This window comes from Choristoneura fumiferana, chromosome 5 (assembly GCF_025370935.1).
Source record: "Choristoneura fumiferana chromosome 5, NRCan_CFum_1, whole genome shotgun sequence".
Classification (NCBI taxonomy): Eukaryota; Metazoa; Arthropoda; class Insecta; order Lepidoptera; family Tortricidae; genus Choristoneura; species Choristoneura fumiferana.
This window is the reverse complement of record NC_133476.1, coordinates 4,972,659-4,998,965: the sequence shown is the minus strand read 5'-3', so window position 1 is coordinate 4,998,965 and position 26,307 is coordinate 4,972,659. Positions and strand designations below refer to the sequence as shown.

General features: G+C 38.1%; 2 protein-coding genes across 2 annotated transcripts in view; one reads left to right on the top strand and one right to left on the bottom strand.

Moving 5' to 3' along the window:
- Positions 1-6,928, bottom strand: part of LOC141427951 (integrin alpha-5-like) — a 30,340-nt gene extending 23,412 nt beyond the window's left edge. The window contains exons 1-6 of the mRNA XM_074087562.1: positions 6,898-6,928; positions 5,811-5,961; positions 2,069-2,187; positions 1,384-1,463; positions 773-839; positions 565-690 (exon numbers count right to left, since the gene is read on the bottom strand). Of these exons, the coding sequence (XP_073943663.1) occupies positions 565-690; positions 773-839; positions 1,384-1,463; positions 2,069-2,187; positions 5,811-5,961; positions 6,898-6,904 (550 nt within the window). The 5' untranslated portion in view covers positions 6,905-6,928. The remainder of the gene's footprint in view (positions 1-564; positions 691-772; positions 840-1,383; positions 1,464-2,068; positions 2,188-5,810; positions 5,962-6,897) is intronic.
- A 2,327-nt stretch (positions 6,929-9,255) lies between these two features.
- The window catches only part of LOC141427948 (uncharacterized), a 33,143-nt gene continuing 16,091 nt past the window's right edge, over positions 9,256-26,307 (top strand). Inside the window, exons 1-11 of the mRNA XM_074087558.1 lie at positions 9,256-9,274; positions 12,024-12,185; positions 15,261-15,392; positions 15,607-15,671; positions 16,422-16,569; positions 18,239-18,424; positions 20,087-20,181; positions 20,777-20,833; positions 22,848-22,994; positions 24,934-25,042; positions 25,780-25,989. Of these exons, the coding sequence (XP_073943659.1) occupies positions 12,026-12,185; positions 15,261-15,392; positions 15,607-15,671; positions 16,422-16,569; positions 18,239-18,424; positions 20,087-20,181; positions 20,777-20,833; positions 22,848-22,994; positions 24,934-25,042; positions 25,780-25,989 (1,309 nt within the window). The 5' untranslated portion in view covers positions 9,256-9,274; positions 12,024-12,025. The remainder of the gene's footprint in view (positions 9,275-12,023; positions 12,186-15,260; positions 15,393-15,606; positions 15,672-16,421; positions 16,570-18,238; positions 18,425-20,086; positions 20,182-20,776; positions 20,834-22,847; positions 22,995-24,933; positions 25,043-25,779; positions 25,990-26,307) is intronic.

The following is a 26,307-nucleotide window of genomic DNA, read 5'->3' as shown; positions in this document are numbered from 1 at the left end:
CTTAATCGTTGTAGTTTTCCTTGTAAGTTGATATACCCACTATTATCCTGAATTTAAAAAAAAATACACCCACCCGTTTTGGAACGGAACGCTCGATTTTAATGAAAATTTGCACTTGAAAGTTGAATATTTTGCAAACAAATCACTGAATCGAAAAATCGTTTTAGTAACCCCTTATGGTTTTAATACCCCACACTCCACACTACAAGATTGGATGAAAAAAAATCACCCCCACTTTACGTCTATGAGAGGAAGTTATTATGTATACACTAAAAATTTTTTTTTTTTATTTTTATTTTTTATTGTACCATTTTGTCAGCATAGTTTACGAGTACATATATATTCGTGCAAAATTACAGCTTTCTAACATTGATAGTCCCTGAGCAAAGCCGCGGACGGACAGACAGACTGACAGACAGACATGGCGAAACTATAAGGGTTGTTGCCACATATGAAAATATTTTTATCGAGGAGGTTTGAACTTTAATTTTGTCCCTACTCTCCCCGTTTTACGGCACCTAGCAAAATCCTACAGAGTCAATCTTGTTGTTGCTGTTCACTTACCATTGTGTGTGGCTCCTAAAGCGCGGTCTTTATCTTTGATCGTCAGAAGACTCTCAAACTTCTGCGGTTCAATTAACGACAAGTCCTTGACATAACATCGCCCAGAGGTTCCAAATGTAAAGTAATCTAAGAAAAAAATAAGAATATGTTTAAACAACATATTTTTTATACAAATTTTTTTTTGTTACTAATCTTATTTTCTACTTACTGTGGTCATTCCCTTCATTATTCTTCCCTTTTGCTTTCAAAGTGTCAGTGTGTCTCGGTGCGCACACCTTTAAAAGATATATTAGTTTTAATGTTATTAAACTCTACATTCTCAATACAATCATGGTTACTTGAATAAATCCATACTAATCCATACTATCCATACTATAATTTTATAAATGCGAAAGAAACTCTGTCTGTCAATTACGCTTTCACGCCTAAACCGCTGAGCCGATTTTGATGAAATTTGGTACAGAGATAGAATAGACCTTAGGAAAGAACATAGACTATCTTTTATCGCGAAAAAGAGGTTTTAAGGGGTTGTAATATTGGATGAAAGTTGATATGGTGGAAGTTCGTTGCTGTCGAAGATAAAACCATGAAACTTGGCATTGAGGCACTTAATAAAAAATAATTTGATATTAGTTTGAGCTTTTCTGAAAATTCGCCCTGTGAGGGGATGAAATAGGGGATGAAAATTTATATGGAAGGTCGTCATTATCGAACATAAATCGATGATTGTATAAATCTGAGTCCCTGCCCCCGGAGGTTTGATGTTCGTGGTGTCACACAATACAACAAATCTGGAAAAATGTATTGAATGTTACTTACCAACAAATTTTTGGAGTCTGCTTTTACACTGGCCCCTAGCCAGAAATGATGATAATGTTCCTTTTTCCATACGGGGTCATCTGTTAAATAAAAATATTGTATTACTGTACGTTTGCTTTCCTACATTAAACAGATGTGAGTTTTATGAATTAAATTCGGGTTTTGTTCCGCGTACCTTGACCTTTAAAGTGAGATCGAGTTCCAGTAGTAGTGGACAACTAGTTAGGAAGAGGTAAATCGGTTACGGCCGATTTATTTTTCTGACTGACAGTAATACGGTATTTGACAACTCCTGATTTTGCCATATCTTAATATTATTATGAAAATATAGATATACAGATAGTGTTTAGCGAAGAGAAAATTTAAATCGGTTGAAAATTGGATTTATAGTGATTTTTTGAAAAATCTATATATATCCGTCTCTTTCTCAAACGATTTTCTCTATGCAGCAAGTATGCCGGTACTGGCGTGTGACGTCACATGGCAGTATGTCTTTCTCTGTCTAATCTTGAATTTCAAACCTTTATAACTTTGTTATTTGTAAAGGAAGCTTAAAAATTGTTTTTCTATTCGATAACAGGCATTGTGTAGTTTTAATTTATCTAAATTGTATGGGTTTTAAAAATATGCCTTAATAATGAAAAATTATTACTATTATTATACGGCTTTTCCTGTAGATACTCACATCGATATTTTTCATTATTTGTAGCCGGTATGACATCCAGTTTGGAGCACGTATTCTTAGTAATATCACACGAGAACACCTGGCCTTCCAGGTCAGCCCGTGGAGCTGTCACCACTACACTGAAAATTTACAGTAAAATTAATAAACTGGGGTCCCTCTACGTCCTAACGCACGCACCATGCGGTTAGCATGGTTTTAGCACGACGTCTTTTCCTCAAGCGGTATTTTGAAGAGGGACGGCACCGACACCGACAGGCTAAGACCGCGCGGTTAGGCGCATAGAGCATTGCATACGTGGTCTAAGCAAAACAGTAACCTATCTAGGCTATGTACCAAATATCATCTGGATCCGTCAAACCGTTTTAGCATCAATGAGTAACACACACACTTGCGTGTTGCATGTGTGTGTGTGTGTGTGTGTGTGTGTGTGTGTGTATGTTAATGTAGACGAGGATAGATCGTTTAAAACATCGACTGTGAGTTTCAAAAGCGAATAAAAATGAAAATTTCTGTCAACAATATTTTTTAAAAGTCGCCCAGCAGTTCATAATCTACCATTTACGGTTGTTAAGTGCATATATATATATACAGGTTTTCTGCTGGACACTATTTATTCATACCTCTATTTAAGGCACGGTCCAGAGGTGACCTAATCAGAGTCGTTTTGTTTTCCTTCCTGTGTTTATTTGTCTGTCCGGCAGCGTTCTAAATAATACGATTAGGTGTCACATACATACATACATATGTACATATAATCACGCCTCTTTCCCGTAGGGGTAGGCAGAGAATGAATGAATTAGGTGTCACGAATAGCTAAAATAGCTACCAACATCCCATACGCCACAGAGAACTATAATTATTCTTTTTATGACTACGAAAGCCAAAGCGAAACCCTTATACCTAGTTTCGCCATGTCTGTCTGTCCGTCCGCGGCTTAGCTTAGAGACTATTAGTGCCAGAAATCTGTAATTTTGCATGGATATATATATGTAGCAATTATGCATTGATATATAGTTTATCACAGTGCGCGTAATAAATAAGTACCTAGTTTCAAAAGATTGGATTGAATAATGCAGATTTATAAGTTTTCACTTCATCCTTCCTTCCTTTTAAACTTTTCGATGAACTAGGTCATACACAGCTATAACATTTTACTTTATTGAAAATACAAACTGAAATATAGATGCACAGAAAAAACAGAAAAATAAGACCATCACTGGGAATCGAACCCAGGTCCTCGGTAATCCGTACCGCGTGCTATACCGCTACACCACTGATGGTCAACGGTACCGACACGAATTTCCCTATGCACCTCATATCTCAGCTTGTGTTTCTTACTTAGTCACTTAAGCAGCGACGCTAGCGACATCTATGCCGTAAGCCCTCAAACTTTTTTCGGCATTCCTTTGGAACTAACCGCTCACCCGGACAAGAGATATCGTTTCTAAGCAATCAAATTAAGATTGGTTTTTTTTTTTTGGAATCTTTTTGTATTTTTTATTTCAATTCCAAATTTTTACTTTTACGGTCATCCCGTAAAACCGAAATTGAAAATACAAACTGAAATATAGATGCACAGAAAAAACAGAAAAATAAGACCATCACTGGGAATCGAACCCAGATCCTCGGTAATCCGTACCGCGTGCTATACCGCTACACCACTGATGGTCAACGGTACCGACACGAATTTCCCTATGCACCTCATATCTCAGCTTGTGTTTCTTACTTAGTCACTTAAGCAGCGACGCTAGCGACATCTATGCCGTAAGCCCTCAAACTTTTTTCGGCATTCCTTTGGAACTAACCGCTCACCCGGACAAGAGATATCGTTTCTAAGCAATCAAATTAAGATTGGTTTTTTTTTTTTTTTTTGGAATCTTTTTGTATTTTTTATTTCAATTCCAAATTTTTACTTTTACGGTCATCCCGTAAAACCGAAATTGAAAATACAAACTGAAATATAGATGCACAGAAAAAACAGAAAAATAAGACCATCACTGGGAATCGAACCCAGGTCCTCGGTAATCCGTACCGCGTGCTATACCGCTACACCACTGATGGTCAACGGTACCGACACGAATTTCCCTATGCACCTCATATCTCAGCTTGTGTTTCTTACTTAGTCACTTAAGCAGCGACGCTAGCGACATCTATGCCGTAAGCCCTCAAACTTTTTTCGGCATTCCTTTGGAACTAACCGCTCACCCGGACAAGAGATATCGTTTCTAAGCAATCAAATTAAGATTGTTTTTTTTTTTGGAATCTTTTTGATAATCTTTTTGGTTTTTTTTTTATTTCGGTTTTACGGGATGACCGTAAAAGTAAAAATTTGGAATTGAAATAAAAAATACAAAAAGATTCCAAAAAAAAAAAAAAAAACCAATCTTAATTTGATTGCTTAGAAACGATATCTCTTGTCCGGGTGAGCGGTTAGTTCCAAAGGAATGCCGAAAAAAGTTTGAGGGCTTACGGCATAGATGTCGCTAGCGTCGCTGCTTAAGTGACTAAGTAAGAAACACAAGCTGAGATATGAGGTGCATAGGGAAATTCGTGTCGGTACCGTTGACCATCAGTGGTGTAGCGGTATAGCACGCGGTACGGATTACCGAGGACCTGGGTTCGATTCCCAGTGATGGTCTTATTTTTCTGTTTTTTCTGTGCATCTATATTTCAGTTTGTATTTTCAATTTCGGTTTTACGGGATGACCGTAAAAGTAAAAATTTGGAATTGAAATAAAAAATACAAAAAGATTCCAAAAAAAAAAACAATCTTAATTTTACTTTATTTCTTTTTTGTTACTCTTGCTTACTTACGCAGTATTCATTGTTAGAGTTCCGTAGTCAACTAGGAACCCTTATAGTTTCGCCATGTCTGTCCGTTTGTCTGTCTGTCTATCTGTCTGTCCGCGGCTAAGCTCAGAGACCGTTAGTACTAGAAAGCTGTAATTTGGCATGAATAGGTACTCGTATACATATCAGTTACGACGACAGTGGTAAAATAAAAAAAACAAAAATTTTTTTTTTCGGTTACGTACCTACCTACACCTCCTAACATAGACAAAGTATAGTACTACGAGTATACTTTGTCCATGCCTCGTATAGACGTAAAGTGGGGGGGTGATTTTTTTTCTCTAACCTTATAGTGTTGGATAGGTCTTTTAAAACCATTGGGGGGTTGCTAAGACGATTTTTCCTTACAGTGACCTGTTTGCGAAATATTTAACTTTAATGTGCAAATTTTCATTTAAATCAAGCGTTCCCCCCTCTAAAATCTAAACTGTTGGCTGGAAACATTTGAAAAAAATCTGAATGTTAGTAAATGAGTATATCAAGGAAAATTATAGCGGCAAGCAATCTACTTGAGAATTATTAGCAGTTTAAGAGTAAATAGCAGCCTAAGGTATAACACACACACAAACATCACGCCTGTACCTATTCCCAAATGGGGTAGGCAGAGCACGCGAAACGTTACCGCTTCGGAGCCACTTTTAGTAACTTTAGCCTTTAAGTTTGACAAAAACGGTACAATAGTGATAGGTTGTTAGCCTGTCGCCTCATCCTCAGTCGCCTCTTACGACATCCACGGAATCCAACATCCTAGGGCATAAAACATACCTAAACTTGGAAAATTCCGTACACAATACGAAATCCTTAGAAAAAAAAATATTTTTTTTCGTAATGGCTGCGGAACCCTATTCTGGGCGTGTCCGACACGCTTTTGGCCGGATTTTTTATTACTTACTTTTTACTCTGACCATCATAGGTCATACTGTAGCCAAAGAAGGAGTCTGTGGCCAGTTTGAGCGGAGGCTGGAGCGTCGTCATCGACAGCTCGTGGAAGTAGGCTGCTGTGCAACCAGCCAGCAACCGCACCAGCACACAGTATCTTACAACTGTAACATTACAATGGCTAGATTAGAAAAAAGAAGTAGTTTACAGAAGTTTGCAGGTGGTAGGACCTTGTGCAAGGTCCGCCCGGATTGCTACCACCATCTTGCTCGCTAATCCTGCCGTGAAGCAGCAGTGCTTGCACTGTGTTTCGGCGTGGAGAGTAAGACAGACGGTGAAATTACTGGCACTTGAGGTATCCCATCTAAGGCCTCTAGGTTGGCAACGCATCTGCAATATCCCTGGTGTTGCAGATGTTTATGGGCGGTGGTGATCTCTTACCATCAGGAGACCCACTTGCTCGTTCGTCGAATAAAAAAAAATCTAGAAGTCGGTTAATTAGTGAAATTCCAATTTGCACAAGCAAGCACGTGCGTTAAGACGGCAAAACGGTACCGCACAAATGGCTTTTGGACGCCATGCCATACAGTTACTTACTGCGCCAATTTTTGCTGCAACATATATACCTAATTTCAAGTCAATCCAACTACTGGAACTGACTTGCAAGATTTGATTACAGACAGGCAGACAGACAGACATCGGGACAGGTGAAACAAAAAAAAATCTTGTAAATAAAGTGATTCACTACGCTTAACGCTGACTTATTATTTCAGTGTCTCCAGTCAATTCGACCAACTACTTTTCTCAATTGAAAAGTTTTTGGATTTATTTAAAAAAAACACTGTAATGTCATATCAGGAACTTCACACGCACGATTCTTCGCTTCGCAGGTTTGTGCAGGTTTCCTCACAATGTTTTTCTTCACCGTAAAGCACTGGGCCCGCGTGGGATCTACAGCCCAAGCCTTCTCATTCTAAGAGGAGACCTGTGCCCAGCAGTGGGATGTATGCTGGGTGGGATGATGGTGATGTCATACATAATATAATTATTTGATTAATGTCAACAAACAATTAGCTAATTAAATATTTAAAATAACTTACGTCGCATGATGTGTTTGCCTTCGGACAGTTGTACTTGGACTAATTTATCACTGTAATTAACGTACTCAATGACATGTTTGCAAAATGACTCAATCAAATGACCCATGAGCATAGGTACGGGGTGTCCCTATATGAAACAGCGGATTTCAGTTTTATACAATGCATTAATCAGAGCTTAACATTTAGGGATTATAATTTAACCCTTAAATTGACAAAATTGAAAAAGTTCATTATTCAAGCCTCGTCGGTACCTTATAGACCAAAAAACTCTACATACAAAAAAATACCAAAAGATAGTCTTGAATAATGGGTCTCGTGTGGTACACTGCCAATTTGAGGGTTAAATTGGTAATATTATCAGAAACAAACTCACAACTCCAATAAATGGTAGAGTCACTACATAGAGCCAGCATTCAAGTCAGCCTGGAAATGAACACATAAAAAAACTATGATAATTTAATGACTAATAATATGAGGAAACCTTTGCAAATAAACCACTTAAATACACAGACCAGTATATATATTTATCTTGGCAAACAAACCAGTTTTAACAGTAAAAGTAATCAAATGGAAATAGAAAGAAGAATACAACATACATGGAACAAATATTGGACTCTGCGGGAAGTTTTCAAAAATACTTTACCGATAAAATTACAAGCAAACAAACAAAACAAAGGTCATGAACTCTTGCATTTTACCATGCCTGACATATGGCTGCCAAACCTGGAAGTTCACGTCAAAAATCAACAACAGAATAGCTACCTAATTGTCAACATGGTATAAACTAAATATAAGAAAAATTCAATAAGTTAGACACTTAAAAATAAGAATAATCACAATTGTAGGCGGTCCGCCCCGGGCAGCACATTTAGGGGGCGGCAAAATACGATAAAAAATTAATGATATGTGTGAAGTTCCCTATAATAACTGCGGCCCAAGTGTTCTCATTCTGCGAGGAGGACTCTGTCCAGCAGTGGGATGTGTTATAGGCTGGGATGATGATGATAATTCCATAACAAAAAAAATGTCGCACCTACGATTCGGACCGATTAGAATGAGTACCCTAAATAAGAGGGCGGCAAAATTTTCTTCCCGACTTTGGTTGATACCCACGCTACGCCACTGCTACAGATGCCCTTTGCTGTGCAACAAAACTGAAATGGAAGTGGGCGGGGCATGTAGCAAGACTAGACCAGAGATGGACTGCAAGAATTACTACATGGAAAGGGCCAAAAGGAAAAAGAAAAAAAGGACACCCCACAATAAGATTGGACGATGACATTAAAAATACTACTGGCCCAAAATGTATATAAGTAGCCCAGGATAGGGATGCACGTTACGATTCGATTTTTATGAAGATCAATTCAATTGGATACGATCTAGCGATTTTTTGAATCGATTCATTTAAATATGATTTACAACCGATTCGATTCATGAGTAAGGTGAATCGTATCCTTTAAATCGTATTCAGAGACAATGTATTAATTTGTTATCAGTATTAAATATTTATTACCTATCTCCAATTCTTAATGAAGACAAATCGATTATTAACGAATGCCGCAACAAATTCACATTACTAGTTCGCATTGTTTATGTTACCAAGCGAAGTAAATAGATGTAGTAAATAGATGCACACACAAAAATCAGAAACATGATCAATCAATCAATCAATAATTTTATTTGTCAAAACATAGGTAAATGTACAGAGATGTGGTACATGATGCGGTTAGTTTAGAAAAAAGTCTTTATTGATTTTAATTATAGGTAGCTAAATATTATTTATTTTACATTGTGTCATGCTCGTATGTATCGTCCTGTGTGAATAATAGTGTTATTTTATTGTGATTATACCGTGACTCCAACGATTATAATTATATATCTAATGTGTGGTCAGATTTAAAGTTTAAAATTATTAATGTGTTTTATTTATCAAAATAAATACACATTTTTAATCGATTTTTGATACAATCCGATTTTAATGAGATCGATTCAAGAGCATGCGATTCGATCCGTGGATCGTTTCAGTGGTTTATGATCCATTATCCATTAAGATTCAAAAGATCGATTCAAAGTGAAAAATCGTGCATCCCTAGCCCAGGACAGAAAAAAATGGAAGGAATTGGAGGAGCCCTTCACTTGTTAATTCAGAGTTCCAATTCAGGGTTTCTGCAAAATATAAATAATCTAGCTACTCGTACACAGTACGTTTATCTGTTGCCCAGTACCCACCATAGCTTTTATTACTTTGGTACTAGGGTAATGGGTGGTAATTGTATCATTATATTATTTATTTATTCATGTTGCTAGGGACATCCTGTATAGGCTTACGTATAAGGATCATCGACTAACCTATATTGAGCGAGGAAAACTAAAACCGGTGAGTAGCAAAAGGTTATGTATAAGGGCATGTATAAGGTAGCTATAGCTGAGCGGTATGGAAAAGCTAATGGAAGAGGTACATTAATTTTCCGGATTTTGAGTGAGTTGATTTTGATCTAGATACTTATAAATATGCCTAAATATTTGTGCCTACAAATTAAAATGTCTAAGTAGTTGAATGCCGTCTAGGCAAATGGTCTACTTGCTAAAACGACTACCAAGCAAAATGTCTAATTCGTTGAATGTCAATTTTATTATCATGGATTCGCCATTTTAACATCTTGCGTGATTTAGTCATCCTACTTAATATTATAAGTGTGAAAGTTTGTGAAGATGTTGGATGGATGTTTGGAGGTTTGGATGTTTGCTACTCAATCACGCAATAACTGCTGAACGTATTTACATGAAATTTGGCGTACAGATAGACAAAGGTCTGCATTGAGACATAGGATACTTGATATCCCGGTAACACGTTCTCGTGGGATAATATTTTAAGTTTATAGTTAAACTAGAATAGAATTAGGCAATGTCCAAGAACTCTCAAGGGCTCTCAAGATGACGTGTTAACTTCGTCTGCAATCAATATGGTCCTCTCATCCACTCAAAGGTTGACTGGTAGAGATCCCCGCTGGTAGTGATAAGTCCGCCTTTGTACAAGTATCTTAAAGTTTGTCAGTTGTATTTTGTTAATTTTCTTTTGTACAATAAAGAGTTTACATACATACATACATATGGCGTTATGCGAGCGAACGTTGTCCTTTCAAATTGTTACCGTCGTAAGCTTTTTTCAAGTCAAACTCTAATATATTTATTTATTGCGTTGCCATGGTACCTACCTAAAAAAATAGTGCAAGTAAACGGTTGTCCTTTTATATTTCAAAAATTGCTCTTGCATAATATACAACAAGTTCAATTTAAGTTAGCAAGACGCGGGTTAAAGCTAGTAATGTAATAATATAAAATATCTCTTAAAGATTTGATCTCATCTCTGTTTTGGTCATTTCCCTGTGACAATGTACCTTCCCCGTTCGGTTATGGCCGTAAAAACCGACTAACGGAAGTGTTCAACGTCTTTCGAAATAGTTCAATCATTCGTCAGTAGATGGCACCACAAGTTAAAAATTAATATATTATTGGCGTGCTTGAAACGCGCTTTCCCAAAGATGAGACCTAGCTAGATTGATCTTTTAACCAAACTATATCAAAATTGGTGCTATCGTGTATTTTTGTACCTATGCACAGATGAATCAAAATATTAATACACATAGTTTCAAACAGATATTGCCAGTTTATTAGTAGGTATAGGATACTATAAAACTAAAAAAATATAATCGTGATTTGAGCCGTTTTATAAACCATGTCTCACGACAACTTCAGTAATAATAGTTTATAGGATTTGTTTTATTTTCCTGCTACATATTTATTATTAATTACACTAACTATCCTCATTCGTATGCGCATAGTTTATTTATCATTCGGTTAATGTCAAGCATGGAAAACATTGCCCTTAGCTGTTATAAGTGAATTTATTTAATATTGAAAAGGTAAGTCATCCCACTATTGTTACAAATGAAAATTTTGTGCGTTTGTGTTATTCAATATACAAGTAAATTTTAATAAAGATTACAAAATTCCCATGATAATTATGTAAAGCAGTTTTTAGTGCACATCTATACGTAATCCTTAAAGTAATAAAAATAGTTTCTGCCAAATTTTGAGTCTTTAGTTCCAGTAATGTAACTAAGCGAGTAACTGCGCGTTATCTGTCACTTTGTCACGATATAGGCACTTTGAGTAGAGACCTAACCGATTTTATTAGGGTTCCGGAGCCAAAATGGCAAAAACGGAACCCTTATAATTTCGCCATGTCTGTCTGTCTGTCTGTCTGTCTGTCTGTCCGTCCGCGGCTTTTCTCAGGAACTATCAATGCTAGAAAGCTGTAATTTTGCACGAATATATATGTAAAGTATGCCAACAAACAGACGTAAAATGGGAGTGATTTTTTTTCATCCAATCTAAAACCATTTTTCGATTCAGTGATTTGTTTGCGAAATATTTAACTCTAAAATCTAAACCGGTGGGTGGAAAAATTTGAAAAAATTCAGGATGGTAGTAAGTATATCAAACTTACAAGAAAAACTATAACGGCTAAGTTTGCTTGAGAATTATTAGTAGTTTAAGAGTAAATATAGCAGCCTAAGGTATAAAATATACCTAAACTTGGAAGATTCCGTATTAAATACGAAATCTTTAGAAAAATATTACTTATTTTTTTCGTAATGGCTACGGAACCCTATTTTGGGCGTGTCCGACACGCTCTTGCCCGATTTATATAATTGCATAGCACAAGAACCAAGCCGTGTGATAGAGCTAGGTTAGGTAGGTATGTCACATTTATTTAACTAAGGTAAAAGTCCAAGTGCTGTCCCAGAAGTTTCAATCTTTAATTCTATGTTATTAGCGGGTGAGTATTGAGCGTTTTATGGGGTGTTTTTCCTCATTACAGCTTGATCAAATATTTGAAAGAGATGATGCTCAGGGTTATTTTTAACCCTAATAATAGTACCAATAGTTAATTTAATTTTATCAAATTTATTGCGATTTGTCCTTCCATTGTCATAATCGTGGGATGGTAGATGTTTAACCGAGCGGTCAAAATTACTCTATGATGTGTCATCTATGAGGTATTCATTAGCAATTTAGCACGTCGAACACTAGGACATTTACCCTATTCATTTTTGTTTTAGAAATGTGGCGTTCGACGTGTGTGCTCGTGCTGTCAGTGCATTTGGCACGTGCCGTGTTCTATCACGAGCCATCTCTAATTGAACTGGCGCCCGATGACGGGAAAGAGCACTCCGACTTTGGCTTCAGCCTGGGGTACCAAAATGGAAAACGACCCAATCTTGGTAAGTCAGAAAGAATCTATTCATAACCACAAAAGACGCAGCAACATAAATATGGCACGGGTGAGGAATTTTTGGGATTATCACGAAAATTTTAGCGTAATCATGGAATTACAATTTAAAAGCCAGATTTAATTTTAATAGGAAAAGAAGCTTTGGGTAGCGCGGACAAAAAAACATACAAATTCAAATATGTTTATTGCCAGAACATAGTTAATACAAAAGGTCTTAGTGCTACAAAATGTTCTTATGTTCTACCTTAGTTGGGGTACAACATTATTATTACAAAGAGATAACACGAAGTGTTGCGATTGCGAATTGGTCACTGGCTCAGCATAATGCTGAAGGGCTTATAAAAATACAGCGCTGATTTTCAGCCAAGTGATTTTCTGTCATTGAGTAAAAATGAAAAAACGACAACTCGAAATTAAACGGCCCAGCAAGGCCAAGGCCCAAGCAGAAAAAATACAATTTTAAATAGGTACATCAACAAAGAAAACTACCTATTCTGAATATTTTCAAAAATGGAATTTAGTTTCATGGTGCAATTGACAAATTACATTCATTCGACATGGCCCGTAATATGCAATAAATAATAACTATTAGTATTTATGTAAACACATAAATATTACTATTAGATTAAGTTTTGGTCTTGATTCAGACTACATTCACTTATTGCGTAAGTATTTAATTTTGCTATTCATTTATAGTAGACAAGACCCCATTAGGGATTTAAAAATTTACAAATTTAATAAATTTGGTTCTAAACATTTTTCTGCACAATTTTATCCTTGAATTTATGAAGTCGTCGTATTTATTAACAGTATTTTAATAGGGAAAAAATATGTTTATCCTCAAATTTTCATCAATGTGTTTACCTTCATGCGCCAATAGCTAAACCTGAAACATGACCTCATCAACTGTGTGATGTTAAGCAGATGAAAATACATAATTTTTTGATACCTGCGACATACTCCTTTTTTCTTCTCTAAACTACAGGGTGGGATTTGGAACTTTTGTAATTTTGATAAAAAAATAGTGATTTCACACACACAAACATCACGCCTGTATTCCCAAATGGGGTAGGCAGAGCACACGAAACGTTACCGTTTCGGAGCCACTTTTAGCAATTTAGTTTTTATTTTTAGCAATTTTAGGGCTTTAGTGATTCCAGCTTCCAGTTAATGCTGGATTGTATAATGCATCAATTCATCTGTCGAAATTAGCCTGCAAAAAATAAGTTAATAAGTTTTTGTCCCGATATTCCCACAGGGTCCATATAAAATTTCAAAATGTTAACCACAAAATCTAGAGAAGAAATTTTACACGACTGTTCGTAATAATACAACGTAAATGGGGACCATTAACTATTTTTTGCGAATTGTCATGAGAGTTTAGTAGAATCCCGTATACAAAGCAGGCTACAGCAGGGCTACTACGAAACACGAAACTCGAAGTTCGTGTCGTGCGGTCCCTCTGACACTTATACTATTTAATACGAGAGCGAGAGGGACGGTATGATACGAACTTCGAGTTTCGAGTTTCGTAGTAGCCCAGCAGGTGCAAAAAATTAAACCACAGCTTCCACTCTTCATCTTAAGCTAATTTAGTTCTACAACTTTTGAAAATAACTTGTATTATGATTTTTATTACAATTTAAAGTTTACTTGGACAAGCCATGTAATGCGGAATCCGTCATTTTGTTACGTGACAGGCGATGTCATTTAATTTAAGGCTTTTGAATGCCGCACATTGAAAATACCATTTAATTTGTTTGAAATAAAAATAATTCTTAAATTAATTTTGAAAGTTGCAGAACTAAAGTTTCATTTGAGTAGCAGAGCCAGTGTTTTAATTTTTTGCTCCTGTTACAGGGCCTACAGTATACGAGTATATTCCGACTGCCCCTACCTAATAGTTTACGCGAGACGGGCAAACTCTAGTCTATCATCATCATCATCGTATCAGTCATAGGACATCCACTGTTGGACATCGGCCTCCCCTAACACCTTCTTCCACCCGAAGCAACTTGAGGTATATTATATACCTCCAGTTGCTTCGGGTGGAAGCGGCCTGCATCCATCGTGACTTGGTGGGGGCCGTCCTACGCTGTCCTTATAACTCTTGTTTATAATTAGACAGTCACAATTTTGTTTCTTGTGGGGCTCCAGTGGACGGTCTCGGCCAGCCAGGCCTCTCCTGCTCCTCGGGTGCCGGCCGCCTGTCCCGCCACGCCACTCTCAACGACATTCTCAGAAGGGCGCTCGTTAGTGCCAACGTTCCCGCTGCTCTGGAGCCCCAGATTGTACGGAGCGATGGCAAGCGCCCTGACGGAATGTCGTTGTACCCTGGAAGACTGGCCGTGCGCTGGTGTGGAACGCTACCTGTACAGATACCCTGGCGGCGTCCTACCTACCAGCAACAACCAAATGTGCGGGGGCGGCGGCAGACGCCCGGGAACGCCTCAAGGTCACAAAATATAGCTGTCTCGGCGCCCAATATAATTTCTTTGCTTTTGGCGTCGAGACTCTAGGTCCTTGGGGTAAGGGTGCGCTGGAGCTACACAGGGAGCTCAGCAATAGGTTAAGGGAGGCAACAGGCCACCCTCGCGCCGGCAGCTTCCTCGCTCAAAAAATCTCAATCGCAGTTCAACGCGGGAATGCTGCCTGCGTGATGGGCACCATGCCAAGAGGCCCACCTCTCTTTTTTAATTAAAGTTTTAGTTATAGTTGTCAGGCTGAAATGGGACTGGGCAGGCCACGTCAGCCGTATGGAACCCAATAGGTGGGCTAAAATAGCCACAGACTGGATACCACAAAATAGACTTCGGCGGCGTGGCAGACCCAGGCGTCGATGGCGGGACGATCTGGACGCCTTTCTTCGCAGCTGGTCAGAGATCGCCCAAGAAAGGGTAGAGTGGAGGACATGGGGGGAGGCCTTTGCCCAGCAGTGGGACACCTCTACAGGCTTCTAAATAATAATAATAATAATAGTTATAGTTATTTTAATTTAATAGTAGTTTTACATTTAGGTAAAAAGAATAGACGGATAGGCAAATAGATTTTTTGGTTTTTCTAGTAATTGGCGCGCCACGCTACGATGAAACTGGCCGAGTTTACCAGCGATCCATAGAGGATATTCTCCACGGCCAGAAATCTTGTCAACATATTGATATCAATTTTGACGACTTAAATGTAACCTACAGTCGGAGTAAGTTATTTATATTTCTGGTTATTAGGTTACTGCTTTTTAATTTGCTTACATTAACAGAAAACTAAGTGTTAAGGTATTGTTCACAAAACCCATTTTACCGCCGACTCACTATCAATCCTTGCCTGTAGCTCGGGTGGATGTAAGATCTCGTGTACCTAAAATGGCACACTTTATGCACTTGTTGTTACAATCTTCTAATATTCTTTTTCAGATTTAAGCGCACATCAACATTTTTACTTGGGCGCATCAATAGCTGCCACCGACAATTTTTTTCTGGTAGGATATAAACATAACACTACTACTAAGTAATTTGTCGTTATACCATAAATCACCACCTTCTCCTCCCCCCCCCTCCCTCCGAAATGAGGTGTGACGTCTGATTACTTAACTTTCATGATTCGTTTTATACTTTTGGGCTCTATTAACAAATTACTTACAATTTAAAAACAAATGGAGTGGGCGGAACGGGCATTGGATATAGCGCCTTCCAGATGCTTGTAAACCAGCGTCCCAACAGAAATGACCTTGGCTAGAACTTGGTTTACAACCACGGGTTGTGTTTCGGCTACACGGTTTACAACCACGCGCCAACATGCTAGTCAATCAGTAGCAAACCGTCTTTTGGCGTGAAATCACGTACCTACTTATAAACCGCCGCCCAAACTTTGTAGACCCGGCGATGGTGACACAAAATATTAGATAAAAAAAAAATGCTTTATTTCATTCCACACAATCAATGGGTAGGGTGACAAATGGAGAGGCCTCCCAGTAGGCGTTTTGCACCTGTGTTAGGAGGACTCGCTCTTCCTTTAATGGTACAATTGCGTAGACAAGATCATTTGTTTGTACCACTATGTACAGGTAAAAATTGTTTGTGATTCTCTATTCTATTGCGAATTTGGATTCCATCTGCTGTCTACATAGATGGCAACAAGCAAGGTTGCTGCTGTCGCTGCTTTACAATCGTCTGGAACGGGCTTTATTTTCGGGTGCCTCGTTCTATAATGATTTATTTTTCCTTCACAGACTTGTGCTCCACTACGGACCTGGATTTTTGGGAAATCAAGGCTTGGCGCGTTCGGAGCCTGCTTCAACTACACTAGCGAAGAGAAGGCTCAAAAGCTGAACAGTTACGGATTGGAATACACACTGCACCAGAAAAAGAAATCATTTAGTAAGTGGTTCGCTTCTTAAAAATTTAACGAAAATGTGCTTACTTTCGCTTAGTCTACAATCTGGATTCTCAGCGCTGTAGCGTAGATTGGTAACCCAAGATCCTCGTGCAATTAACACTCAACAAAAGTCCTTAGGGATATTTTTTATTCCTAGACACTTTTGAACATTTCAATATAGGTACCTTTCAGTATATTACCTTAACTATTATATGTATATTAACATAACTGTAGAGGCCGGGAAGTAGGGTGTTGCCGGCCAAGCAGGATAGGGATGCGAGGCCGGCAACTCCACGTTCCGGCCGACTCTTTTATACCTAGTACTTTTCTTAAACATGACATGAAATAAAATGTAAAAACAAGAAATCAAGCTGGCGGGACGCTAGACTTGTCGGTCTGTTGCGCTTGTCAGCTGGCGCGAGCCGCAGCTCGCGTTGAAACAAAAGACGATCGCATTGCCAACCAGCGGCCGGGAAAGTTGTATAAAATCTCTTTGCAGGCCGCTAGAGTGACCGCGCGCAGGCAGCCGAGCCGCAGCGCCTGCAGTGCTTCCCGGCCTATTACATATTTGTAACACAACATCAATATTTCATGTCATGTTTAAGAAACACTTTTTTGATGCGTGTATTTTTATTATATTTATTATTCCTTACGGCTTGAGGTAAACGTGCGAGTGCTTGTCACTGTCCCAATAGTAGGCATCTTTAATTTAATGTAATTAGCAATAGAGGTGACAGTGGGGTGTCATCTATTGGGCATTAGCGTGTCGGGCACTCGGACTTTTTCCATATCAAATTTCTCAATTTTACCGTCGAAAAAGATTCAATTTTTTCCAGTTTTTCAAATTGTCATTTTTCTGATCAGATAATAAAATACTGTAGATATAATTTAGAGTTCCGTAAAATGTGGTTACTTTGCCCCCCTCTGGGTAATTATGCTCCACTTCTGTACCTATTTCGTTTAAATGTCTTGCAAGACGAAGTCGAAGGCAAATGGTACCATATATTTACATACCCGATACACGTTATGCCAATAAAGTGGCACCACTGAACTTCAATAATTTTTGCCCCGTTATTTTATTTTCTTGTCAGACGCCTTAGGTACAGTGATCATAAATAAGACGGAGTGTAGTGATGAGTGTAGTGATGGTGTAAAAATACACCAAACGTTTGCTAATATGAGTTATAAATTAAATTAAATTCAGGAGCATAGTTACCCAAATGCCGGGTAACTAATATTATAAATGTGAAAGTGTGTGTGTTTGTATGTTTGTCCGTCTTTCACATCGAAACGGAGCGACGGATTGACGTGATTTTTGGCATAGAGATAGTTTATGGGCCGGAGAGTGACATAGGTTACTTTTTATCCCGGAAAAATGCAGTTCCCGAGGGAACAGCGCACGATAACCGAATTTCAACGCAGACGAAGTCGCGGGCAAAAGCTAGTTTGGTCATAATTATGTAGGTAGTAAATAATGCTTTGCCATTGTATTTTGTCGACAAAGTTCGTATTTATCTTTTTTTCTCAACTAGCTTTTTTCTTTACTTCTTTCTTTATCCGACAAAATAAGTTGGAAATACATTAATCACTATACCTATACCTAGACAACGACAGCAAATCGCTACATTGGTCATTAGGGTTGAATCACATACGATCCATTTTTTTATTCAGAATATATCTACGGTGGGTCTGGTTGGAGTACCTTGGTCGACAAAAAAAACGACAAAATCCTCATATCAAAGTCCTTCGGAGATGTTGAAGTGCATTTGACAAATATTTCAAAAACCGACGACCACTTCTTGTCTCTGATACAAACTTTTAATCAGAAGAAAATTTCGAGCCAATTTGCAATATTCGGTAAGTTAAGTTTAACCATGTTTAACATTTTAATTTCACTGTGTTATTTTAGAAAACATTTTTTTTTTGTTTTTAGGCTGCTTAAAATAGCTTCTACTATGAAATAATTACCTCCATTTAACCGTTTATTATTAAAAACAAAAACTGTCTTGCCCTCCGCAACATCAACCGCTTTCAATTTAAAACACAATAAAGGTACCTAAACGTCCGAGTGCTAATAGACGATACCCTGCTGTCAGCTCAGCACCCTGCATTGCTAATGACATAAAATTAAAGATGCCAACTACTGGGACAGTGACGAGCACTCGTACGTTTACCTTACAATTAAATAAAAGTAAAACCTATTAATATTAGACGCTTAAATCCATAAATTAGGGGTGTTATAAGTTTGACCGCTATGTGTGTCTGTCTGTGGCACCATAGCTCTTAAACGGGTGGGCCGATTTGAAAGCGGTTTTTTTTAATTTGAAAGCTGGTTTTCTAGCGATGGATCTTAGCCATGTTTTATCAAAATCGTTTCATTATAAAATATGATTAACAGATGGTTCCAAAGAAAGAGCAGCGCCATTCGCAAGACCGGCAATTTTGCTGATTTGGGACCATTTCGTGACATACAACTTTTTTTTTGTTATTCCGTACTTTGTCACGAATAAATGATTTTTTTATAGAAATAGAAATAGAAATAGAATTTATTTATAGTCAAACTGTGTACAAAAGATGACATAATATAATAGTTCCAACAGTTACCCAATGTGGGCGTACAATATTTATATCCCTACCATACATATTTTATCAGCTAAATACAACATTTTTTTTTTACAATACTGTTATTCACTTCCTTCCGTCACATTCAAAAAAATCTTTTAAATCGTAGAACACTTTTTGTATTAGCCAATTTTTTAATTTGTATCTGAACTGATTGCCTTCCAGAGTTTTAAGTTCGATAGGAAGGTTATTAAATACATTTATTGCGCTTATATATGTACTTTTTTTATAAATTCTGGTTTTTACCCTTGGAAGAATTAAATTATGTTTGTACTGATTACGTAAATTGTTTTTGAAAGCAGATTTTTTAACAAAATATTCAGGATTATTTTTAACAAAAGTACATAAATCAAGAATATATATACCAGTCATCGTGAGAAAACCTTTTTCCCTAAAAGTTGTTCTAAGAGAATACTTCTTATTAAGGCAATAAATAGTGCGTATACATCTTTTTTGAAGAACAAACTTTTTTTTTTTTTTCTTTCTTTCATAATTTGTCATTAACAACGTTGGCTTACAAAACTATCATCATCAAACATTCATGTAATTACTTAGCTAAAGGTATGTACTTACCTACTGATGAGTGATTATAAACACCTTTGCTGGAGCTTGCTGCTTTTATTTATATTGACCTCCGCAAAGCGTATCATTCATCTAATAATTTAATGGACGACCATAGCTAAGTTATTAGTGACCCTGACAGCTAGCGGTTCCGGGTTCGATCCCCACGACGGGCAAATATTTGTATGATGAATACGAATATTTGTACTGGATTCTTTGATGTTTATATGTATTTAAGTATATATTTATCTATATATCGTAGGACAAAATTGGTTTTATTTGTCCCAAGATATTTATTTATTTAATGTTTATTTGTTACGTTTGACTTTCAACCAGCGCAAGCGATGACCGTCGGAAACTACTTTGACGCAAAAAACTCTGAGACCACGTACTTAGCTGTGAGTGTGAAACACATGAACGCGAAGGGTTCTGTGAGTTTAAAAATTTTATTTACTTAAATAAAATCTATTCTTTACTTGCCAGTTACAGTGTTTTATAGAGCTATACAAACTACCTGTATAGCCTTGCGAAGAAATTCAGTAGTATGTGAATGTGTCCGTGTGAGAACTATGGTTATAGGGCTTGCCTCACCTTCTAAAAGTAGGCCTGCGCCCAGTTGTGGGACGTAGGTATGTAGGCCGATAGACTTGGACACAACTATGAGAGTTTTTGTCATTTCGATCACCAAATCCTTAGACAAAATCCCTAAATTAAGAACAATCGACCCGTTTATGAATTCGAAGTTTTTTGAACGATAGGATCGCCTAATAATCTCTGTATATCGTCACTACTTTAAAAAAAACTCGTAACTCAAAATCGATAATTTACTAAGTGAGCTTTATGAACATAACGTCAAGGTTAAATTTTGTTGACATATTGATTTTAGATACGAGCTTTTTTCAACGTAGTGACGATATATAGTTATTGTGCTGTTTTGTGGTGTGTTTTAAAGAATATTTATTTTGTTCTAGTAAGTATTAAGAAATATAAACCATTGTGTAAACGGTAACCATATTCATGTTTCAGATTATGTTTTTCAATGCAAAATATGAGAAAACTGCATGGAATTTGGATGACGAGTCAGTGAGTACCCCTTCAATATATGTAGAATATATGTATTGTATACTCATAAATTCAAGGTTTAATTCTAAACGAAATAAAAAAAAGGAGGAGGTTATCTATTCGGTTATATTTTTTTTTATGTTTGTTACCTCAGAACTCCGTCATTTATGAACCAATTTGATTTTTTTTTGCGTTCGTCTAGGAATGCCTTCAATTAGGTCCCATAAGCACCAAATTAGGATCTGATAATCGGATCTTAAGGAAATCGAGGGAACTCTACAAATGTTGTAGGGACAGGGACACCTATAGTAAATTAGATATATTTAGTAGTAATTCGTGCATTTGCTCTTGAAAACCATCATTTATTTTGGTGAAGTGGAACTGATGATGAAGACCACAGTTGACCATCGGAGTTACTACTCAATAACAAGTACTTCACGGGTTGAATTTCAATTACTTCAACACAGTTGCTTACAATTTATGCTCCTCGTATTGCATTTATGGTAAAACCGGTGATGAAGCACCGGGACTCCTCAATAATGAACGTATCTGCATCAGAAAAAGCAATCTTTCGTAAAAGGTGTCGAGCAGTTGACATTAAACTATTGTATCTTAGATTATTTACACCAAAAAGCGTGAAAAAAATATATAACAAAAAATGCAAAAAACCAGGAAAATAATTTTCTAACGATCTGAAGTCGGTGCCTCAGCATTGTGGTTTCACTCAGTGGAGTGATTGAAGTCTAATATATATATAGATAGGTATATAGGTGAAGTAGACGACTATAGGTCCACTCCTGCTGGCTCGTGCTGAGGCACCGACTTCAGACTGGTAGAAAATTATTTTCATGGTTTTTTGTAGTCGATTAAATTTTTTGTTATATTTAATTTTTTTATTAAATTCACTAACGTATGAACTAGGACTAGGAATAACTTTGTGTACAAATATACAATTGGTCCATGATAATTTATACTTTCCACCTCACTAACTCGAAAAAACATTCTTTATCCTTCGAAATCTGCGTAGAAAAGCTCGTTTTCCCCTCGTAGGTGGAAAAGATTTATGACATTCGAATGCTTTTGAATAGCATCGAAATCTTCAGATCATAGCATCCCGCTCACGCGGGTTTTCTTTATTATTAAAAACAATGAAATAAAATACTGACTTATTATATAGTTCTATTGTTTTACTTCCTTCTACCATTTTTTTCGCTACAGTTAGGTGAAAAATGGTGTTTCGCTCGGCTGTAAAGTTGTTTAGCATCTCCGTCCTTGAAACCCTCGGTTTCGCTCTGGATTGCTTGCCCAATAAAGGAAGCACTCGCGCCAAAACTTTGCCAAACAGCACTTTCCACCCTTGCATAAAATAACTATTATAGGTAAAAACTTCGATCAAAAATTAGAACTATTTTTTTTTCGATCGAGGTAAAAAACTTAAGTAGATGACCCGTTGTATGTAGTAACGTGTCTGTATACTTAGATAAGTTGACGTTCCATATTCGAAAAATGACTGAAGTCCCATATCAATTCTGTGCACTACTACATTCTACGGTTCTTCATACCCTTAAATTGACAAAAATTAAAAAAAGTTCATGATTCAAACCTCGTCGGTTTCATATAGTGCAATAAATTCAACATTCAAAAAATACAAAAAGATAGTCTTGAATGATGTCCGCTGTGGCGAACACTAAAAATTTAAGGCTTAAGTTTTTTACCTAAGTATTATGTATTTGACTCTTGATCAGGTTTTGCAGGTGGTAGAACCTTGTGCAAGGCCCGCCCGGATTGCTACCACCATCTTGTTCGCTAATCCTGCCGTGAAGCAGCAGTGCTTGCACTGTTGTATTTCGGCGTGGAGAGTAAGACAGCCGGTGAAATGACTGGCACGGGAGGTATCCCATCTTAGGCCTCTAGGTTGGCAACGCGTCTGCAATACCCCTGGTGTTGCAGATGTTTATGGCCGGTGGTCATCTCTTACCATCAGGAGACCCACTTGCTCGTTTGCCATCCAGTCGAATAACAAAAAAAAACAAAGGTGGGCACCATGTTTGGCGTTGCGCTGTGCAGTGCTGACGTCACGCACGATGGCGCCGACGAGCTCGTGGTCGGTGCGCCCGCGCAAGTCACCGACACTCGCAGCTACGACAAGGGAGCTGTGCACATTTACACCAAAACTGAGACCGTAAGGATTCATAGTCAAAATACCACGCACAGGACTTATCGCGCTAACACACACGAGTAATATTATTAAGAGTAGTAATAATATATTACCTCGACGTTTCGGCAACATTACAGTGGCCGTGGTCACGAGTACTGAAATAAAACTAACTAAATAAATATTACTCGTGTGTGTTAGAGTGATAAGTTCTGTGCGTGGTATTTTTGACTATGAGTGAAAATCACGAAAGTTTAACACGTTATACCGTAAGGATTTTTAATATCTCACTCATCAAAAGTGCCTACGGATATTTTTTATACGTAGACAGGTTTGAACTTTCAATAAGGGCATATTACTACTAGCAGAAGCCGTGGTGGCCTAGTGGTTTGACCCATCGCCTCTCAAGCAGAGGATCGTCGGTTCAAACCCCGGCTCGCACCTCTTAAGTTTTTCAAAATTCATGTGCGAAATTACATTTGAAATTTACCACGAGCTTTACGGTGAAGGAAAACATCGTGAGGATACCTGTTGTCAAGTAGTTCAATGGCATGTGTCAAGTTCCCATTCCGCACTGGGCCCGAGTGGGAACTCCTTTCATTCTGAGAGGAGGCCTGTGCCCAGCTGTGGGACGTAAATAGGCTGGGATGATGATGATGATGAATTAATGATATTACTACAAAGGGATAAAATAAGTATCCCAAGACTTTTTTGATGTGTGTATATATTTATTAATATATTACTCGTATTAATTATTATTAACAAGAACACAGAAAAAAACTTGGACAATTTATGATGTGAACTCGAATAGAGTTTCGTGTGACAGAATATTTTAATTTTTTTTTTATTCTGACCCATATTTGTTTGTGGTAGCTGCAAAAAAAACTGAAACCCGACGACAGAAGATATTGCGGTCTGATCTGAAAATTATAAAAACAAGAAAATATTCTTATCCGAAATTCTTAGGTATTTACAGTCAAGTGCAAAGATATCAACACAGCCATTGATGCAAAAATATATAAAAAAACATATATTATTAAAATTTTATGAATAAATGAATATGAATATTATGTATATGTCGGCGGCCGATCGTAAAATCCGCCAGATCACGAAATGGCCAGTTTAGGCAGATCATGAAATTCCTAGGCTTATCATGAAACGCCGCCATATCGTTCTGGCACTTCGCCGGCCGCTACGCGCGGCACGCTCGCTTCGCTCGCTCGGCTCGTGCGTCGTGATCACAATTAACACTAACCACTCCTCGTTTCGCTCGTCGTATCTAAATTTTTCTTCTTTTCGGCATATCACGATGTGCCCGGTATAGAGCTAAGACTATCGACGAATGCGTTGCTCTAATCGATCTACAACAAAATACTTACCTCCAAACTACGGGCAGCTGTCCATGGTTTTTTCACATTGTGCATAGAAACAGAATCCGTTTCATTCACATAAAAAGAATGGAGCTGATGTTCAAAACCTCCTTTTGCACATCTATTTTGAATTCAATCACTATTTTCGGTTCAAAGATCATTTTCAACACGGCCGGTCAGCTGGTCACGGCCGCCATTGCATACGCAGCGCCACCAGTGGCCAAAAAAGAAACTATTTTACGATGTGCCCGGTATAGAGCTAGGAATATCGACGAATGCGTTGCTCTAATCGATCTGCCGTATTATTTCTCAGGAACATCGTGATATGCCTGGCCAACATTTAGGCATATCATGAAATGGCGGTGTTTCATGATACACTTAGGAATTTCGTGATCTGGCGGATTTTACGATCGGCCGCCGACATATACACGACTTTACGCACTTAACATTAAGATCGTTTTTGTAACATTGGCCGTGTCGATGTCTTTGTACCTACTTGACTATACGTCACCTTAAGTCCACCTCTTCTTAAAGATTTAACAATTAATTTTGCTTTTTATTATTAATTAAATATTTAAATAACGGATTGACTTTAGCCTGGCCAACTACAAATGTACCGGAAGCTAACAATATTGGGGGAAAAGGACGGCGCACGATTCGGTACTACTTTATCGACCAACGATGTAGACGGCGACTCCTATCCAGGTAATTGTACTATACTAGCTATTGGTCCCATCTTCATCTGCATCCCGGGGATCTTTATACAGATAAACTACAGTGTTTAGTGACCACTGTCCCAGTAATTGTCTTTTTTTAAATAAATAGAAAAATATCATAGGACAATTGACACCAATTGACCTAGTCCCATTCCAAGCTAAGCTTGTATTATGGATACTAGGTAACGGATAGAAATACTTAAATAGATAAATAAATACATATTATACATCCAAGACCCGATAACAAACATTCGTATTATTCATACAAATATTTGCCCCGGCCGGGAATCGAACCCCGGACCTCAAACTTCGTAACTAATCAGGTTCTCTAACCACTCGGCCATCCAGTCGTTTATTTCGTGTCATTCATTTCGTTACCAATAGAGGTGACAGTAGGGTGTCATATATTGGGCATTAGTATGTCAATCACATATGTTTTTCGAAATTCATGTGCGGAATTACATTTGAAATTTACCACGAGCTTTGCGGTGAAGGAAAACATCGTGAGGAAACCTGCACAAACCTGCGAAGAAATTCAATGGTGCGTGTGAAGTTCCCAATCCGCACTGGGCCCGCGTGGGAACTATGGCCCAAGCCCTCTTGTTCTGAGAGGAGGCCTGTGCCCAGCAGTGGGACGTATATAGGCTGGGATGATGATGATGATGTCAATCACTAGGACATTAACCTTTTATTATAATCGGTTTTAAGAGTGTTGAAAACTTCCAGAAATACTAGTCAGCGCGCCTTACGAAAACTCGGGCAGGGGTGCGTTGTACGTTCTGTGCGGATACGAACTGCATCAGACCGTCCGCAAGGGTACGCGCAAGATGTTTGTGTCGGATCTGCAGAGGAGGCAGTGGATCGTGGCGGAGTCCTACAGGAGCTTCGGGTACAGCGTGCAACCCGTCACGGACTTCAATGACAACGGGAGCGACGGTACGTGTCGTCATAAAAGCGTTCGGGTGGCAGGGATTTTGGTTGAGCGCAAAACATACACAGAACGGCAGCGGGCCGGGTCGGGAATGCAGCGAGCCTATTTACGTGGCTGTATATGAAGCCGTGGTGGCCTAGTGGTTTGACCTATCGCCTCTCAAGTAGAGGGTCGTGGGTTCAAACCCCGGCTCGCACCTCTGAGTTTTTCGAAATTCATGTGCGGAATTACATTTGAAATTTACCACGAGCTTTGCGGTGAAGGAAAACATCGTGAGGAAACCTGCACAAACCTGCGAAGCAATTCAATGGTGCGTGTGAAGT